A 14493-nucleotide genomic window follows, 5' to 3' on the forward strand; every position below is an offset into this window, starting at 1 on the left:
TGCTGGTGACAAGTCCCCAAGGCTCCCAATCAGTGGCATCTGTGATCACTCTTGGACAGCCATGTGGTGCTGGTCTGGGACATGGGCACTTTCCCAGTGTCCTGGGGTGGATCAAGAGCAGGGTGTTAGTCCTACAGCCACTCCTGGTAGGTGCTGGAGCAAGGACAAGCAAGGATGGCAAGGTTGATGTCACCCACACATCCCAACGGCCTGTGCCCCATATTGCTGCCCATCTGGTCAGTCCTGAGGGGCTCCTGGCTCCCACTCCAGGCTGGCACACCATCAGCCGGGGACTCAGTAGGGCTCTGCTGCACATCAAAGACTGCGGGACACATTGGCGTGTCATTTGTCATCGCACAATCATGGAATGTTGCAAGGGACCTTAAAGATCATTCCTCCCATCCCCTGCCAGGTGGGCGATACATTCCACTTGACCAGGTTGCTCCAAGGCTGTCCAACTTGACCTGGGACACTACCAGGAATGGGATATTCTCAGTACCAAAATACTCCAATATGTGGAGTTTTCCAATGTAAGAACTATTCCTATATATTGGAACATTCCAACACATGGAGTATAAAGATTATTCCCCCAGGGATCTTGTTGCTGCAGGACACCAACTTTGGGAAGAGCAGAGCTTGCGACACACTGCGTTGTACCCATGCCCCTCAGGATTCCCTGGCCAAGCCATCCCAGTGGCAAAGCCCCATCCCAGGCCCTGTCCCTTGGCGCCCCCGTCTCTCCGTGGCCCCCGTGGCTGCACGTCCTGGATCGCCCTGACGCGCGCCTCCCCCAGTCCTGCAATCATGGCTCTCGGCTATATTTAGCCCTCCCCCGTGCTATTTTGCTTTCCTGGCAGGAGTTTATAACTGGCTGGGACAGCCCCACCTCCTTTCTGCTTTCTCTCCCTTCCCTTCCCTTGCTTTTCCTTTCCTTTCCTCTCCTTTCCTTTCCCTCTTTTTCCCCCCTCTCTGCTCTCTCCCAGCCATCTGCCCAGGACCCCCATGCCAGCAGTGCTCAGCGGTGCTCATTGCCACCATCCTGCTCCACTGGAGCCCCCAGCATGGGGCCCACTGAGGAGCTGGTCCGGATTGCCAAGAAATTGGATAAGATGGTAGCCAGGAAGAGCACGGTAAGGTGGCTGAGCTCCTCGGGGCACGTGTACATATTTACATGCATGTGTATTTGCACATGTGCATATTTATACGTGTGCCTATTTATACACATGCATATTTACATGTGTGTTTGAATGTTGTTGGCTTGGGAAAGGGGAGTTTGCTCTTCACACCCTTCATGTTGTCCCTGGACGGGCTGAGTGGGTTTAAGGGCTGCTGCCTGTGTCACCTGAGCCCAACCTCGGGACATCGGAGTCAGCACCCAGAGGATTTAATTTTGCCTCTAATCTGGGGCTCTCCTGCACATCATTGCTCCCAGACATTGGGATTTGGGGGGTAAGATGGGGTGGGAGGTTGTCCCATGGATGGCAGCTCTAGATGCTGCTTGGCACTGCCAGACTATGGGCAACAGGTGTTTGGCCACGAGCCTGTCCACCAACATCCGATCAGGGGCAGGGCCACAGGCTCGGATACAAGCAAGGAAAAGCTCTGGGCTGGGGTACATAACACCCCCAACACCCCTGGCACAGCTCTGCCTGTTGCGTGAGTGTGCAAAGGGAGGGGAGGGGGTCAATCGCTGTTTCCTGGGTAGTTTTGGCGGTTGTATGCTCGGGGAAGCTGGGATCCAGCCCTGCCTGCCATCCTTGTGCCAGGTGAGGATACATCCAGGGATCCTGGTAAGCCAGTTACACGTGCCAAGCCCAGCCCTCAAAGTTAATATTTGACCATTTTGACCGGCCTTTGCCCCAGCAAGGTGCAGGCTCCTGGCCAGCGAGGCAGCACTGCCGTGTCTCTGGATCTGGTCACCTTTTGGGATGCCAGTGCTTGGTATCAAGCCAGATCCCATGGCTCTGCTTCCTACCAGGAGTTACACAGAGGTCAAGGGACAGGGGTGCTCCACACCTCTCCTGCTGCACTTTGGGATGGAACAGAGCCAGGGTCCAGCTACAGGAATGTCCCTGCACCCTTCAAAGTTGCGGGGGGGGGAGGAGGGGGGTGGAGAGAGGGTCTGTCTGATCCATCCTCTCATGGTGAGAGTCCATGAAGCTGGGTCCCTGGCGGGGAGGGAGGGGGGTATGCTCGGGAGCTGGTGTCTGCTGCTGGGGCTCTAAAAATACCAAGGATAAGGAGGAGGAAGAGAGAGAGAGGAGAAGGAAGGTTCCATGCTGGACTATCTTTAGCCCAGCTGCCACTGCAGGGGGTCAGCATGAAATCCCAGGGCTTGTGTCCTATGAACCCTCACACCTCTGAGTGGGTGACAGTGGGGGGGGGTCCAGCCATCCCTACCTCCCAGCAGACCAGATTTTTCTAGTGGTTGGGTTTTCCCAAATTTTTTAAGAACTCCTGCTACCCAGCTGGAGACATGACCCAGTGCTGGGATGGTCCAGCGGGATTTGGGTGTGAGACTTTTCTGTCTGAGTGCTGACACAGAGGGTCAGGCATGCCCAGGCAGCAGCCCAGGGCTGCTCTGAGTTCTTTTGTCATGGCATTCCTGGTGTTGCCTGGTGTCCCCTCAAAGGCTCCCATAGCTTCTCCCTGCTGCAGGAAGGGGTGCTGGATCTGCTCAAATCCCTCACCGGCTACACCATGACCATCCAGCTGCTCCAGGTGAGGGCGTTTGGGTGCGGGGACACCCCATGCGGGTGGCTTATCCTGTGCCCTGTACCTACTAGCACATCCCTAAGGATGTGTCCCTGGTACGTGTCCCCAGACCACACGGATCGGAGTGGCAGTGAACTCAGTGCGGAAACACTGCTCAGATGAAGAGGTGGTGGCCTCAGCCAAAATCCTCATCAAAAACTGGAAGCGGCTTCTAGGTGAGTGATGCCAGGGGAAGGCGACAACCCGCCAAAGCCTCAATCCTCCCCAGGCTATCCCTGCACCTCAAGCCCCAGTGCTTTCCGGGGGGATGAAGTGCAGTAAGTCCAGAGCTTGGATGTGCAGGCTCCCATAACCTGTAACCCAGATGCATGGATTTGGATTTTCCAGGGACTTGTTTTCACTCCAGGATAGAGTGGTGTAAATCAGTGTGTGCCCCATCAAGGGCTGAGCATCTCCACAATCATTCCCCACCCCAGGATGCAGCTCTGCAGGTACCCTGTGCTGGTTTGGGCTGTGACTGTGACACCCAAATCCTTCCCCCAGAGTCCACCACCACAAAGAAGGAGAAGGACGCAGATGGGAAGAAGGAGAAGAAGAAGGGGCTGGATATTTCCTGCTGCCCCAATGAAGGGGTGAAGCACAGCAAGAATACAGCTGAGAAGTACAGGGAGAAGCACAAGGAGAGGTGAGGGCTCTCACCTGCTGTCAGGGGGCACCAGGGCCAATACAAGACCATCCTCTGCTTGGTCCTTAAGAGTTTATCCATCCCATTGCCTATCCATGGATGCCAGCAGCACATCTGGAGACCAAACTGCCTCTGGGGCAGCACCAGGGCAGTTTTTGGAAGAGAGAGAAATGGCAATTTTTTATTTTCCCTTCTCTAAAGCTAATTACTGCTTGGATGAGGTCTGTTTGGACAGTGCTCATCTGACCCCATCCTGATCCCTCTGTTCCTAGGAAGCCCAGCAAGTCTGACTCTCATGCCACCGCTACCCAGGGCCGCTCTGCCGACTCCAACCCAGAGAGGTACCTGCCAAAGGATGCCCTGACCCTCACACCAGGCTCTGCCAGCCCAGAGGAGGCTTTGCTGGTAGCCTGGGGGTGGTGGGGCTCAGGGATGGGGGATGCAGATGGACAGGATCCAGCTCACAGGTTGCCAGAGTATGCTGGAGTTGTTGAGAGTGTCTCTCCCTTCCTTTGGGCTTCTGTGGTGAAGAGAGCCCAGTGCTGGCCAGAGCCCCACTGCCTCCTCCAAGAAATCACCTTTGGATGGCAAGAAAGAGAGGTGGGTGCTGAGCTGGGTGAAGATGGGAGAGGCCAGACCCCAGCCCCTTGCTGGGCTGTAGTTGGGGGTGTGGACCCACCATCTGGTCCCAGTCGCTGCCTTCTGACATGGGGCTCGGGCCTGCTAGGAGAGCCTCTGCTGACTCCAGGTCTTCAGCCTTCTCCTCCTCTTCCTCTCCACAGAAGAGACTGTCAGGTGAGAGGTAAGGAGGGCGTGTCTCTGGGAAGCCTGGGGATGCTTTTAGGGTCCCTCTTGGGCATGCCCTGACCATGGAGGGGGTGAGAAGAAGTGGCTGGGAGCCCTGATCCTGCCACAGCACTGGGAAATTCCCTGGGAGGAGCAAATTCTCCCGTGGGGAGATTCTTGTTGGCTTCCGAGTGCTCTCATCGATATGCTGGTGCCTGAGGTCCTGCCACCAGTTCCCGCCCCCTGTCCTGCCTGCCCCGTCTCTGCTGTCATCCCCACTGTCCCATTCCGTGCCACTCCCAGGAGAGCCTCTGTGGGCACCAGCCTCTCTCCAGCTCCCACCGGCTCCCGGAGAAACTCCAGTGACAGCAAGGAGGAAAGGTAGGAGAGAGGAGGAAAGGTGGGAGAGACCCACTCCACTTCCAAGGCACCCTAGTAGGTCTCTGTAGCTGTGCCAGGACCCTACCACCTGCCTGTCCCCCTCCATGTGCCCCCACAGAGCCAACAGCAGCAAGACCAAATCAGAGATCCCACGGACCCCCACCAGCCCCTCCTTCTCTCCCAGCCCCTGCTTCCTGGCCCCCTGCTATCTCACAGGGGACTCGGTACGGGACAAGTGCATTGAGATGCTGACGGCTGCACTCCGCATGGACGGTGAGTGGTTCTGGGGGTGCTGGACCCCAGAATGGGCTGCTTCTCCTATGGGACAGCCCTAATAGGAGCATTCAACCCCAAAAGTAAAGAAAAGGAGGTTGGTAAAGTCTCTGATAAGGGGGTTGGATGTGAGGATGCATCTTTTTGAGGTTCAAGATGGGCAAAAATAGGTGTTTTAGAGATGGAGTGTCTGGGGTAAGTACAGGGGAAGAGGTGAGATTTTTGACGGGAGGTACAGTGAGACCTGGCTGGTTTCACACCTGAAAGTCACCCCTTACTCTCTCTACTCTTTAGATGACTACAAGGAGTTCAGTGTCAACTGCGAGAAGATGGCATCGGAGATTGAAGACCATATCCTTTGGGGCGCTAAGGGTCCCCAGACTCCATCTGCTGGGAGGGCACACGTAGGGTAAAGTGTGGTGCTGGGGACAGGACAGAGGGTGACAGGGACGAGAGCAGAGGGTTACAGGCTCTGCCGTGCTCTTTGCCTGCAGAGGGAGCCCAGACCACGGTTAGAAGATGCTAAGGCTGAGGCTGATGGTGAGCAAAGCATTCCCTGAGCACTCGCCTTTATGCAGGGGTCTGTGTGTCGCCCCCCAGGCGCCTCTGGTCAGGGACCTGCCTTCACCCCTGGGGAAATTTATCCAAACCCAGCCAAAGCCTTTTCCTTCAGCCTGCTGAGGATGCCTGTGTCTGCTGCCAGACCTAGTCTGTCACAATGTCCAAGCTGTGCCATGCTGGAGCCGCCTCTGCCCACCTCCAGCTCAAGGCTTGGGGTTCTCCTTGCAGCCCACTGAGACTGGGACCAACACCAGGGTAGCTCCCCTCCTGGGTGTATTTTTTGGTGCATCCCAAACTCTGTGCCCAAAGCTGCCACAACAGCCTGCCCATATCCATGTTCTTTGGGAGGAGGGAGTGGACTGACTCCTCTGTACCATGAACTTTTGTCCTAGCCCAGGGCTTGGTGATGGTCCCTGAGCCCCACAGTCTCGCCTGGATGTTAGACATTCCAAGGCAATGCAAAGTCATTTTCCTCCCCACATCTCAAGCCGTGCTTCAGCCTCCTAAAGCCAAGGATGGGAGCACCTCCCACAGGGAGGAAAGCCCCACTGGCATCAGCCACCTCCACATGACCATTGGGCCCGGTGACAGCACCACACAAGTTGGCATCCCCCTTCCTTGCCCCTTGATTCCTTGACAGACCCCACATATTTTCCAGGAGCTGAAGAGTACGGACATGAAGTATCGCAACCGGGTGCGGAGCAGGATCAGCAACCTGAAAGACCCCAAGAACCCCGGTCTGCGGAGGAACGTGCTGTGTGGGGCCATCGAGCCCAGCCTCATCGCCCGCATGACTGCAGAGGTGGGCAGTGGGGTGCTTGCGGCTGGTGCCCATGGATCATATCCATGCTGCCTCCGTGGTGCCTGAGTGCCGGGTCTTGGCTTGGTGTTGTCCACAGTGGGCTTGTCCCAGCACCTTGCTGTGCTGAATGGGGCACAGGGAGCATCAGGAGAAAGCTGGCAGCACTGCCCGGTCCCCTCAGAGCTCTGCAGATCCCCTGACCATCACAGAGCTGGCTGTGGGATGTCACACTGACAGGAATCAGGCTGGAGGGTCCACAGGGTCCTGTCTTCCTCCACCAGGGTGCACAGATCAGGCTCCTCAGAAGCCCAGTTTCGCCTGCAGGGAGACAGATCCCTGCAGGCAGCAGTTTTAGTTTAGTGGAGGACAGGGTGATTTTTTCATCTGGATGAGTGTGAGCTCTCCAGCAAGCACAGAGAGCAAGATCAACCCCAGCTTGGGAGAGGGTGGGGAAGATGTTGGACCGTGGTACTCAGCTGTGAGCAGAGCCATGGCCACACTGACCCATCTGGGCCAATGCCGGTGGCAGGAGATGGCCAGTGATGAGCTCAAGAAGCTGCGGAATGCCATGACCCAGGAGGCCATCCGGGAGCACCAGATGGCCAAGACAGGCGGCACTGTCACCGACCTCTTCCAGTGCGGCAAGTGCAAGAAGAAGAATTGCACGTACAACCAGGTCAGATCCAGTCCCCAGGGGACCCTGGTTTAGGGGACACCGGAAGGGTCTCCACTGACCCGGTGCTGCTTCAACCCAGGTGCAGACACGCAGCGCCGACGAGCCCATGACAACGTTTGTGCTGTGCAATGAGTGTGGGAACCGCTGGAAGGTCTGTAACCAGCTGGGGAGAGGCTCTGGGCAACCCAACCCTTTCCTAGCCCTCAGGGGTGGCAGAGCCACCTGAAGTGGTGCTTTGGGGGCTGGGTGAGGGCTCACTGCCTGCTCTGGGCTCTGCTTCTCCTGCAGTTCTGCTGATGCTGATGGCGATTGGGCTGGAGGGAATCTGGTGCCATACAAGATGCTGTGACACCACATGGGGGAGCTGGGGTGGGGAGGAGGGTGGCAGGGTGGTACCAGTCCCTAAACCCCATATCCTTGTTCCCTTGCACTGGGCTCCCTTGAACATCCTCAGGAGCCGGCCTCCAGTGAAATAGAGTTTGCTCAAGAAGGTCCCTGTGAATTCAGTGGTTCTTCCCTGTAAACACCTGCCCTTCGCTTGGGGTGCGCTGGGATCCCACTGGGAGCAGACTCTTCTCGGAAAGGGAGACTGGTACAACCCAGGCAGCATGTCATTCCCTGAGAGACATATGGACTCAGATGATTTGGGGGCAGGAGAAACATTGTCCCATGGATATGGGGCTGTGCCTGGGGGCTGAGGGTGGGAGAGGGCCAGGTTTTAACACAAACACCATCTTCCTCACCTAAGTGCACACAGAGGGAGGACTTGGAGGGCACAGGGTGGTTGCAGTGTGTCCAGATGGTGTTGGGATGCCACCGTGTCCCTCTGGTCTATGACAAATGGACCATCTGTCCTTGCTTGAGGGCATTGTGTCCCAGGAAAGAAGGAAGGATAGCAGGGAGAGGAGTGAGGAAAAAGCCCTCCAGCCAGAGTAATAAAGGTGTGAACTAACTCTGCAGCACAGACTGTTTCCTAAGGTGTGTCTGGGATCTCTGTCTCAGTTTATAGCTCCCCAGCTTGAGCCTTGAGGTCCTCCAAGATCCCTCACTGAGCTCCAATACATCTCAAATCCACCAGCCCCAGCCTGGTAGGTAGCCATGGCTTGATGCTCATCCATCACCTGACTGGTGATTAAAGACCTTTAATTAAGGTTGGAGCAGCTCTCTGGCATGGCCTGGATGCTACAGGGTGCCACATGCCATGGCAGAACCTCCACCAACAGCTGGGAAGGTTTTCCTGGAGAAAGGCATCAGGGACCAGCTGGGAGACATCCCTTTGTCTACAGGAGTTCTGGGATGGAGCCTTGTGGCACAGACACCATCCCTCATTACCACCAGCCTCTTCCAGTGGCAATGAGGTGTGATGGGGACACAGGAAGGTCATTGTGACCATGGGTGACTATGGATGGGGATGAGGGTGCTGCTCCTATGCCTGCATGAACCAAAGGGTGAGAGCAGAGGACGGTGGAACTGTTAATTAACCCATCATTAATTTTTTAATCTTGGGTTGAGGTGTGAATTTTTCATCAGGCAGTGCAGTTTGCACCCAGCCTTGAGTGCTAAACCCTCCGTGTTAGGGGGTCCCTGTCACCCCTGAGTCCCTTGAGAGATCTCTCTGGGCTGCGGTGCTCGTTAGCACACTGAAGTGATTAATGAGCCTCCAAGGCAATTATTTATGCTTGTGACAGTGCGTGTGGCTGCAATTAAGGAATATAGTGGGTTGTAGGGAATGAATAAAACATCAGCGTGACCTTGAGCTATGAGGGGAGTGCAGGAGGGGCAGGACCGGGGCTTCCGGCTGTCCCCAGTGTGCCACAGGGCATGTTTGCCAGGGACAAGGTTGAAATGGGGATTTGGACCTATATTTTTTTGCAGTGCAGTCCAATAAAGGTGTTTGAATGATACCAGAAGGAGGCGGAATCCAGGCATGGTCTGGTGCATCTCATGGCATCCGTCTGTGTCCTTCTGTCCCCCTGTGGACATGTCCTGAGGGAAAGTGTCACCCTGTTCCCCCTCCCCGGGTTCCCTGGGAAATCCCAGAGGAAGAAAGGGACAGGCAAACTGGAGAGCCCTGACATCCAAGCGAGGATGTCCCACTCCCACCCAGGGAGAGCTTTTCCACTTGCGTGGGCTGGCAGAGCACATGGTCCCAAGGAATGCTCCAGCCTGTAGGGGGATGCAGGATGTGTACCACAGCAGTGCAGCAGGTGCCACTGGGGCAGGGGACAGTGAGGGGCTCTCTGGTATGCAGCTGTCTACAGGCTCCATTCCCCAGGCTGAGCCTCTGACGTGCTCCATGGGAATGGCACAAACACATGTATGTGTACTTCAAAAGCCCAATTCCCAAATTTTCAGTCCCAAATTGGGAACTGAGTGCCCCAGGATCCCCTCCCCACCCCTCAGCTCCAGAGGTCCCTGGAGCTTTCCCCTCTCTCCTCCCCAAATGACAGTCCCCTCCTCCCTCCTCTCCACCTCCCCCAGCCTGATGAGGAAGAGCTGCCAGGGATTTGCCCATCCTGCCAGCACTCAACTCGCTCTTGAACTCAGGGGAAGTGGGCACTTCAGTTCTCATTTCTCATCAGTGCTGGAGAGGTGGAACCATGGCCGCACCAGCAAATGCTAATGCTGCCCCCCCTTGCCTTCTGCAGGCAGGAGGCTCAGACAAGGGCCTTCGGGGTCTCTATCGCAGCTCCAGACCCAACTGGGGCTGGTTGTGAGCATGCGATGATGGAACAGCCCTTACAGTCCCTGCCAGAGGTTGATTTACCCATCCTGAGGCTCCAGGTCTAGATGCTCCAAAGCTTCAGCTGAGGCTGGTGCTTCTTCCTGCCTCTCCCTGCCTGTCTCTGCATGAATCACAGAATCATTTCAGTTGGAAAAGACCTCCAAGATCATCCAGTCCAGCTGCTCCCCCAGCACTGCCAAGTCCACCACTGACCACATGTCCCCAGTGCCACATCCACACATCTTTTAAATCCTTCCAGGGATGATGACTCCAATGAGATGCTCAGTCTTCCATCTGATGGAATTTTTATATTCAACCTCCAACCTGCAACACTTTAAACAACCCCCCCACAGAGCATCCCACCCCAACCAGGCTTCCCCCTGCGGGGACAGCCACTATCAGTGCCACCAGACCACATCTCTTCACCAGGGACTGCTCTGAGCCACCTCAGGGACACCCTGTTCCACAGAATCCAGTATACGGCTGGTTTTACTTTGCCATCCCAGCTTGCCATGGGCGCCCCCCCCCATACTCCAGCCTCCACAGCTAGCTCACAGCACAGGGCTTTGCCGCTGCCCTTCTCCCTTCTCTTCAAGGCATTTTTCCAGCCTTGACAAAAAATCAGCACTTTGCTGTTCTGTGGTTTCCTTGGCAACCCCACTTCCCCATCTTCTTGCTTTATGCATCTATAACTCCCCTGGCCCTGGTCACCAACACTCAAAGCACAGTGGCAGGTCCCTGTGCACAGGGATGGAGCAGGAGGTGGTGTGTTCTGTCCACCACCAGGATGGCTGATCCTGGAGGGACCCTCAGCCAGGGCTTCCCAAGCACCGGTGCTTCTTGGAAAGTGAATGGAGCAGCTGCTGGTGGTTTGTGTCTGAACTGAACTGAATTAAAGCAGTTTTGGAGCCAGTCTTTACCTCTCTTATGGGTCCTAGTGCTCCTGTGGGGCACAAGTTGCCCAGAGAAGCTGTGGCTGCCCCCATCCCTGGAAATGTTCCGGGTTGGACGAGGCTTGGAGCAATCTGGTCTGGTGGAAAGTGTCCCTGCCCATGGCAGGGGGTGGAATGAGAAGAGCTTTAAGGTCCCTTCCATCCAAAACCATTCTGTGATTCCATGACTGGCAGTCTCTGTGACAAACTGAATAGATGTCCCTGCCCATTACCACACTTGATTCCAATCAGTAGGCACGGGTGCTCGCTGCCTCCCCAGACCTCAAACCCATATGCAATATTTGTCTAGTGACAGCCGCAGGCTCTCGGCACGACTTGTTTTGCAATCATCAGTAGACAGGATTCAGATCTCCTGGGAAAACCACCGTGGCTCTGCTGGCACAGAGCCCACCACTCCAGCCTCTGAGAAATGCTGCTCCCATGGATGGCGTCCCCAGGGTGATGCTCAGCATGGTGGTCACAGGGCAAGGGGCCAGCCCTGCTCAGGAATTGGGCTGATTTCCTTTAATAGGCAGGAAAATGCAGCACTGGGGTGCTGGGGTTTAGACAGTGCAGGAATGATGTGCAGGGTGCTGAGTGGGTTGGGGGGAGTCCAGGAAACTCGCTGTGTCTTGGTGATCTGGGAAAGGTGCCCTATATACCCCCAATACTGGGACTCCAACGGCTCTTCTGCAAATCCCAGAAGGCTGGGCAGTGCCCCAAAAGCTGAGTAGATGCTGCACCAGCCTGGGACTTGATGCTAAGTGAAAGCAAGAGCTATAGAGACGTTAAATTTTCTAGGGAAACCACAGCTGATAAACCTATTTTGAGCCACAGCCTTTCAAGCACTGGGCTTTTTATTCAGCTTTTTGTTTTAATTAAACCCCAAAGCACTGGTTTTCCTAAGCATAAGGTGCTGCCTCTGCTACAGGAGCAGGGGAGGATGGGGGATGCAATGTGTTGATTCCATAGGGGTGGTTTTCAAAGGATACAGTGGTGTGGTGGTCTCTAAACACCTGGAGGAACCAGGCAGGGGTATCCAGCAAGACAATCCAGGCCCTGAATGACACACAAACTGAAAGAACTGAAATAGGAGGAAAAAATTGCTGAGCCTCAGTGCTGGTTCCAGCCCCAGGTTGGGATACAAATGGAATTTCTCTTTCTTTGTTCTGCCTTGATGTAAGTAAATCAACTGCTTTGGAGTAGCTCTGAAAAAATTAGTGATTGCCCAAGACAGCCACATAATCTAGCCTGGATCTTCAGCCAAGCCAAAATACCCAGAGAAAAGCCATGGATTTGAGCTGACTGGGTATTTGCTTTGGGGTATTTTTCCTGGGGAAAAAAAAGCGGGGGGGGGAATCGGTTTTCATGTGCAGTGTTTGCAGTCCATTGGAATAAAATGATTCGTTGAGGTGCATGGCTGCAATTCTGCAGCTCGGACTTTGTGATGATTAAAAGCATCAAAAGAGCCCAAACTGGACCCAAACCTTTATTTCTAAAGTGAAATATGTTGCACGGAAAATTACAGACTACACTTTTCCTAAAGAAAACCCAGTACTCTTTGTTTCCTGTGCAGGGAGGTTTGCTGAGTCTGCAGAGCACTTTGATCTCAGAATTCCTAAAATCACAGTGCTTGGTGCAGACCTTTTTTCCCCTCCTTTAGCTGAATAGGCAGAGAACTGAGCAAATATCCCCTATTAAAAGCAAAGATGTCTCCACAAAATACAATTTTTCCTCACTTTCCGCTGGATTCATGCACACTCTTCCCTCTCACAGCCGCATACTCACTGGATGAAGGAGATGCCATGGAAAAACCCCCATTAAATGCTATAAAAACCCCCAAACTCCCTCAAACCACACAAATTCCCATCTCTGCGCTTCCCACATTACTAGGTCGACCTAAATATTGCAGAGGAAAAAAAACACATTGGCTTTTTCGCCTGACACTTATTTTTCTCCCTGCCAGGAGCTCTTGGGCGCTCAGCAATTAAGAGCTGCAGATTAATCTTGAGTGATATAATGAAGTGTCGGGCGGCTGGAGGACAGAGCTGGGAGCTGGTGAGTGGGGGGGTGGGGATGGGTGGGTGTTGCCCTACAGATTAACAGGGTTTAGGACAGGTTTAGTGCGGGTAGAGCACCCAAGCTGATAGGAAAGAGGAGGGGGCTTGGAGGCTCAGTGGGATATTCAGGCTCATCCTGATCCTCTGCAACCTAATGGGTGGACCAGGCAGGGCTTGTGTTGCAGAGGAAAAATGATCTTTGCACATTTTTTAACCCTGGTTTGCTTGTGATGTCCCCAGCATATCTTTCCATCTGCTTTGCACCATCCCAGAGTCTCCCAGCCCCTGGTCAATTATTCATTGAGGAAAACTGCCCCAGGGGAGCAGGTTGGACAGGTCCCCAAGCTCTTCCCCCAGCCATATCTGTGCCTCCTTTCACAGAGTCATAGAATCACGGAGTTGTTGGAGTGGGAGGGCACCTCAAAGCTCATCCAGTTCCACCCCCCGCCATGGGCAGGGATACCTTCCACTAGACCAGATTGCTCCAAGTCCTGTCCAACCTTGTCTGGAACATTTCCAGGGATGGAAATGCCCCGCTTCTCTGGGCAACCTCTGCCAGGACCTCACCACCTTGAGAGGGAAGGATTTCTTCCCGATATTCCTTCTAACCCTGTCCCCTGCACTCTGGAAGTGGGAAGCCATTTCCCCTTGTCCTGTCACTCCAGACCCGTGTAAATAGTATCTCTCCATCTTCTTGTCAGTTCCTTCAGGTACTGGAAGACCGCAATTAGGTCACCTCAAAGCCTCTTTTCCAGGCTGACCAATCCCAACTGTCTCAGCCTTTAGTCTTTTCTCCAAGGTGCCAGGAAGCCTGAAAGTCAAGAGCAGCTGGCACCGAGGGCCACATTCTTCCAACAAACAGCCTTGCCTTTCCAATATGAGAATATAAATAGCTCATTACCCAGGAGCTGTGCCACCAGCGCCGGCCACTCGCAGCAAACCCATTACCCACAGCAGCCAATTTATGCCCAATTCTAGCAGGGTCAGCAACCTTCAGGGAAGCAAATGCTAATTAATAGCACTGTGCAAAGCAGTCTAGCCGGGCACGGCGTGTAATTAGTAAGCCAACTGCACCAGCCACAGTGCTGGGGCTGTGGGGAAAGGGGGGACGGAGCAGCCACTGGGGAGGGACCTGCTGCAGCTCCTGACTATAACGCAGCACGAGGGCACTAATTGCATTGGGGACATGAGTGTTACGCTGCTATCAGTGAGGCTGTGACACTCCACATGTGACCCCACAACCCTCTGATCTCTACACCACTCTCCCTGGTCCAGTACCCACCCCTGCTGTCCCCTCGACATGCTCCCTCTGCCCAGCTGTTTTGCAGACATTTCCTTGGGGCAGGAGAGATGCTTGGAATATGAAAAACTAGTGGTGGGAGATGCAGAGCCCAGGGAGACATCATGTGCTAATGCCCTTACATCTCTGCTGTGGTGAGTCATCCAGACCCTCTGAGGATCCTGACTCTGCTTGGATACAGAGAAGGTAGAAGAACAAGGCAAGAGGAAAAATTGCTTTGCTCGGAAGATATCTTGGTTACAGCAAGGAATAAAAATTGTCCCCTTGGCACCCACCACCAGCTCTGGTCCCACAGCCGTGAGGAGGAGGGGCTGTTGTGCTGTTGAGTGGGCAAGAAGGGCCTCATTTATCAGAGTAAAGGGAACACTTAGCCTAGAACATTCGAGCTGTTATTGGAATACAATTATTAGTTAAAGGGAGGAGGATGGGTCTTTCCATCAGGGTGATGGGAGAAATCCATCCTGGGATTGGGAATTAGGTTGGAGCATCACCTTGGAGGTGGTTAGGGGCAAACCTTGCCTCTCTTCATCCCTGGCAACATTGCTGCTTCGGTCGTCCAGGTCACCCTGCTGCATCAATATGGATGCGTGTGTCTTG

The 14493-nt window shown here is 54.5% G+C and overlaps 1 protein-coding gene across 4 annotated transcripts; it reads left to right on the forward strand.

Moving 5' to 3' along the window:
- Positions 1-91: 91 nt before the first annotated feature.
- LOC146427650 (transcription elongation factor A protein 3-like) lies at positions 92-7838 on the forward strand. 4 transcript variants are annotated; one of them, XM_085081211.1, is made up of 14 exons: positions 92-1130; positions 2659-2721; positions 2825-2930; positions 3259-3400; positions 3673-3741; positions 3932-4000; positions 4128-4202; positions 4490-4567; positions 4686-4840; positions 5135-5190; positions 6048-6203; positions 6733-6879; positions 6959-7030; positions 7168-7838. In XM_085081211.1, the coding sequence occupies exons 1-14, from the start codon at positions 660-662 to the stop codon at positions 7174-7176; spliced, it is 1668 nt and encodes a 555-aa protein (XP_084937337.1). In that variant the 5' UTR covers positions 92-659; the 3' UTR covers positions 7177-7838. The 4 variants fall into 4 exon arrangements, with proteins under 4 accessions (XP_084937337.1, XP_084937338.1, XP_084937339.1 ...); XM_085081212.1 differs by having other exon boundaries at positions 4752-4840; XM_085081213.1 differs by lacking the exon at positions 4490-4567 and having other exon boundaries at positions 4752-4840.
- The last annotated feature ends 6655 nt before the right edge of the window (positions 7839-14493 follow it).

The sequence above is a fragment of the Lichenostomus cassidix genome, chromosome 23 (assembly GCF_008360975.1).
Source record: "Lichenostomus cassidix isolate B80296 chromosome 23, HeHo_3.0, whole genome shotgun sequence".
Classification (NCBI taxonomy): domain Eukaryota; kingdom Metazoa; phylum Chordata; class Aves; order Passeriformes; family Meliphagidae; genus Lichenostomus; species Lichenostomus cassidix.

Coding starts and splice junctions, on each gene's coding strand:
- LOC146427650 (XM_085081211.1), top strand. CDS start 660: ATGCCCCTCAGGATTCCCTGGCCAAGCCATCCCAGTGGCAAAGCCCCA. Junction 3,742..3,931: donor GCCGACTCCAACCCAGAGAG/GTACCTGCCAAA, acceptor TCTGTGGTGAAG/AGAGCCCAGTGCTGGCCAGA. Junction 6,880..6,958: donor AGAATTGCACGTACAACCAG/GTCAGATCCAGT, acceptor GCTTCAACCCAG/GTGCAGACACGCAGCGCCGA.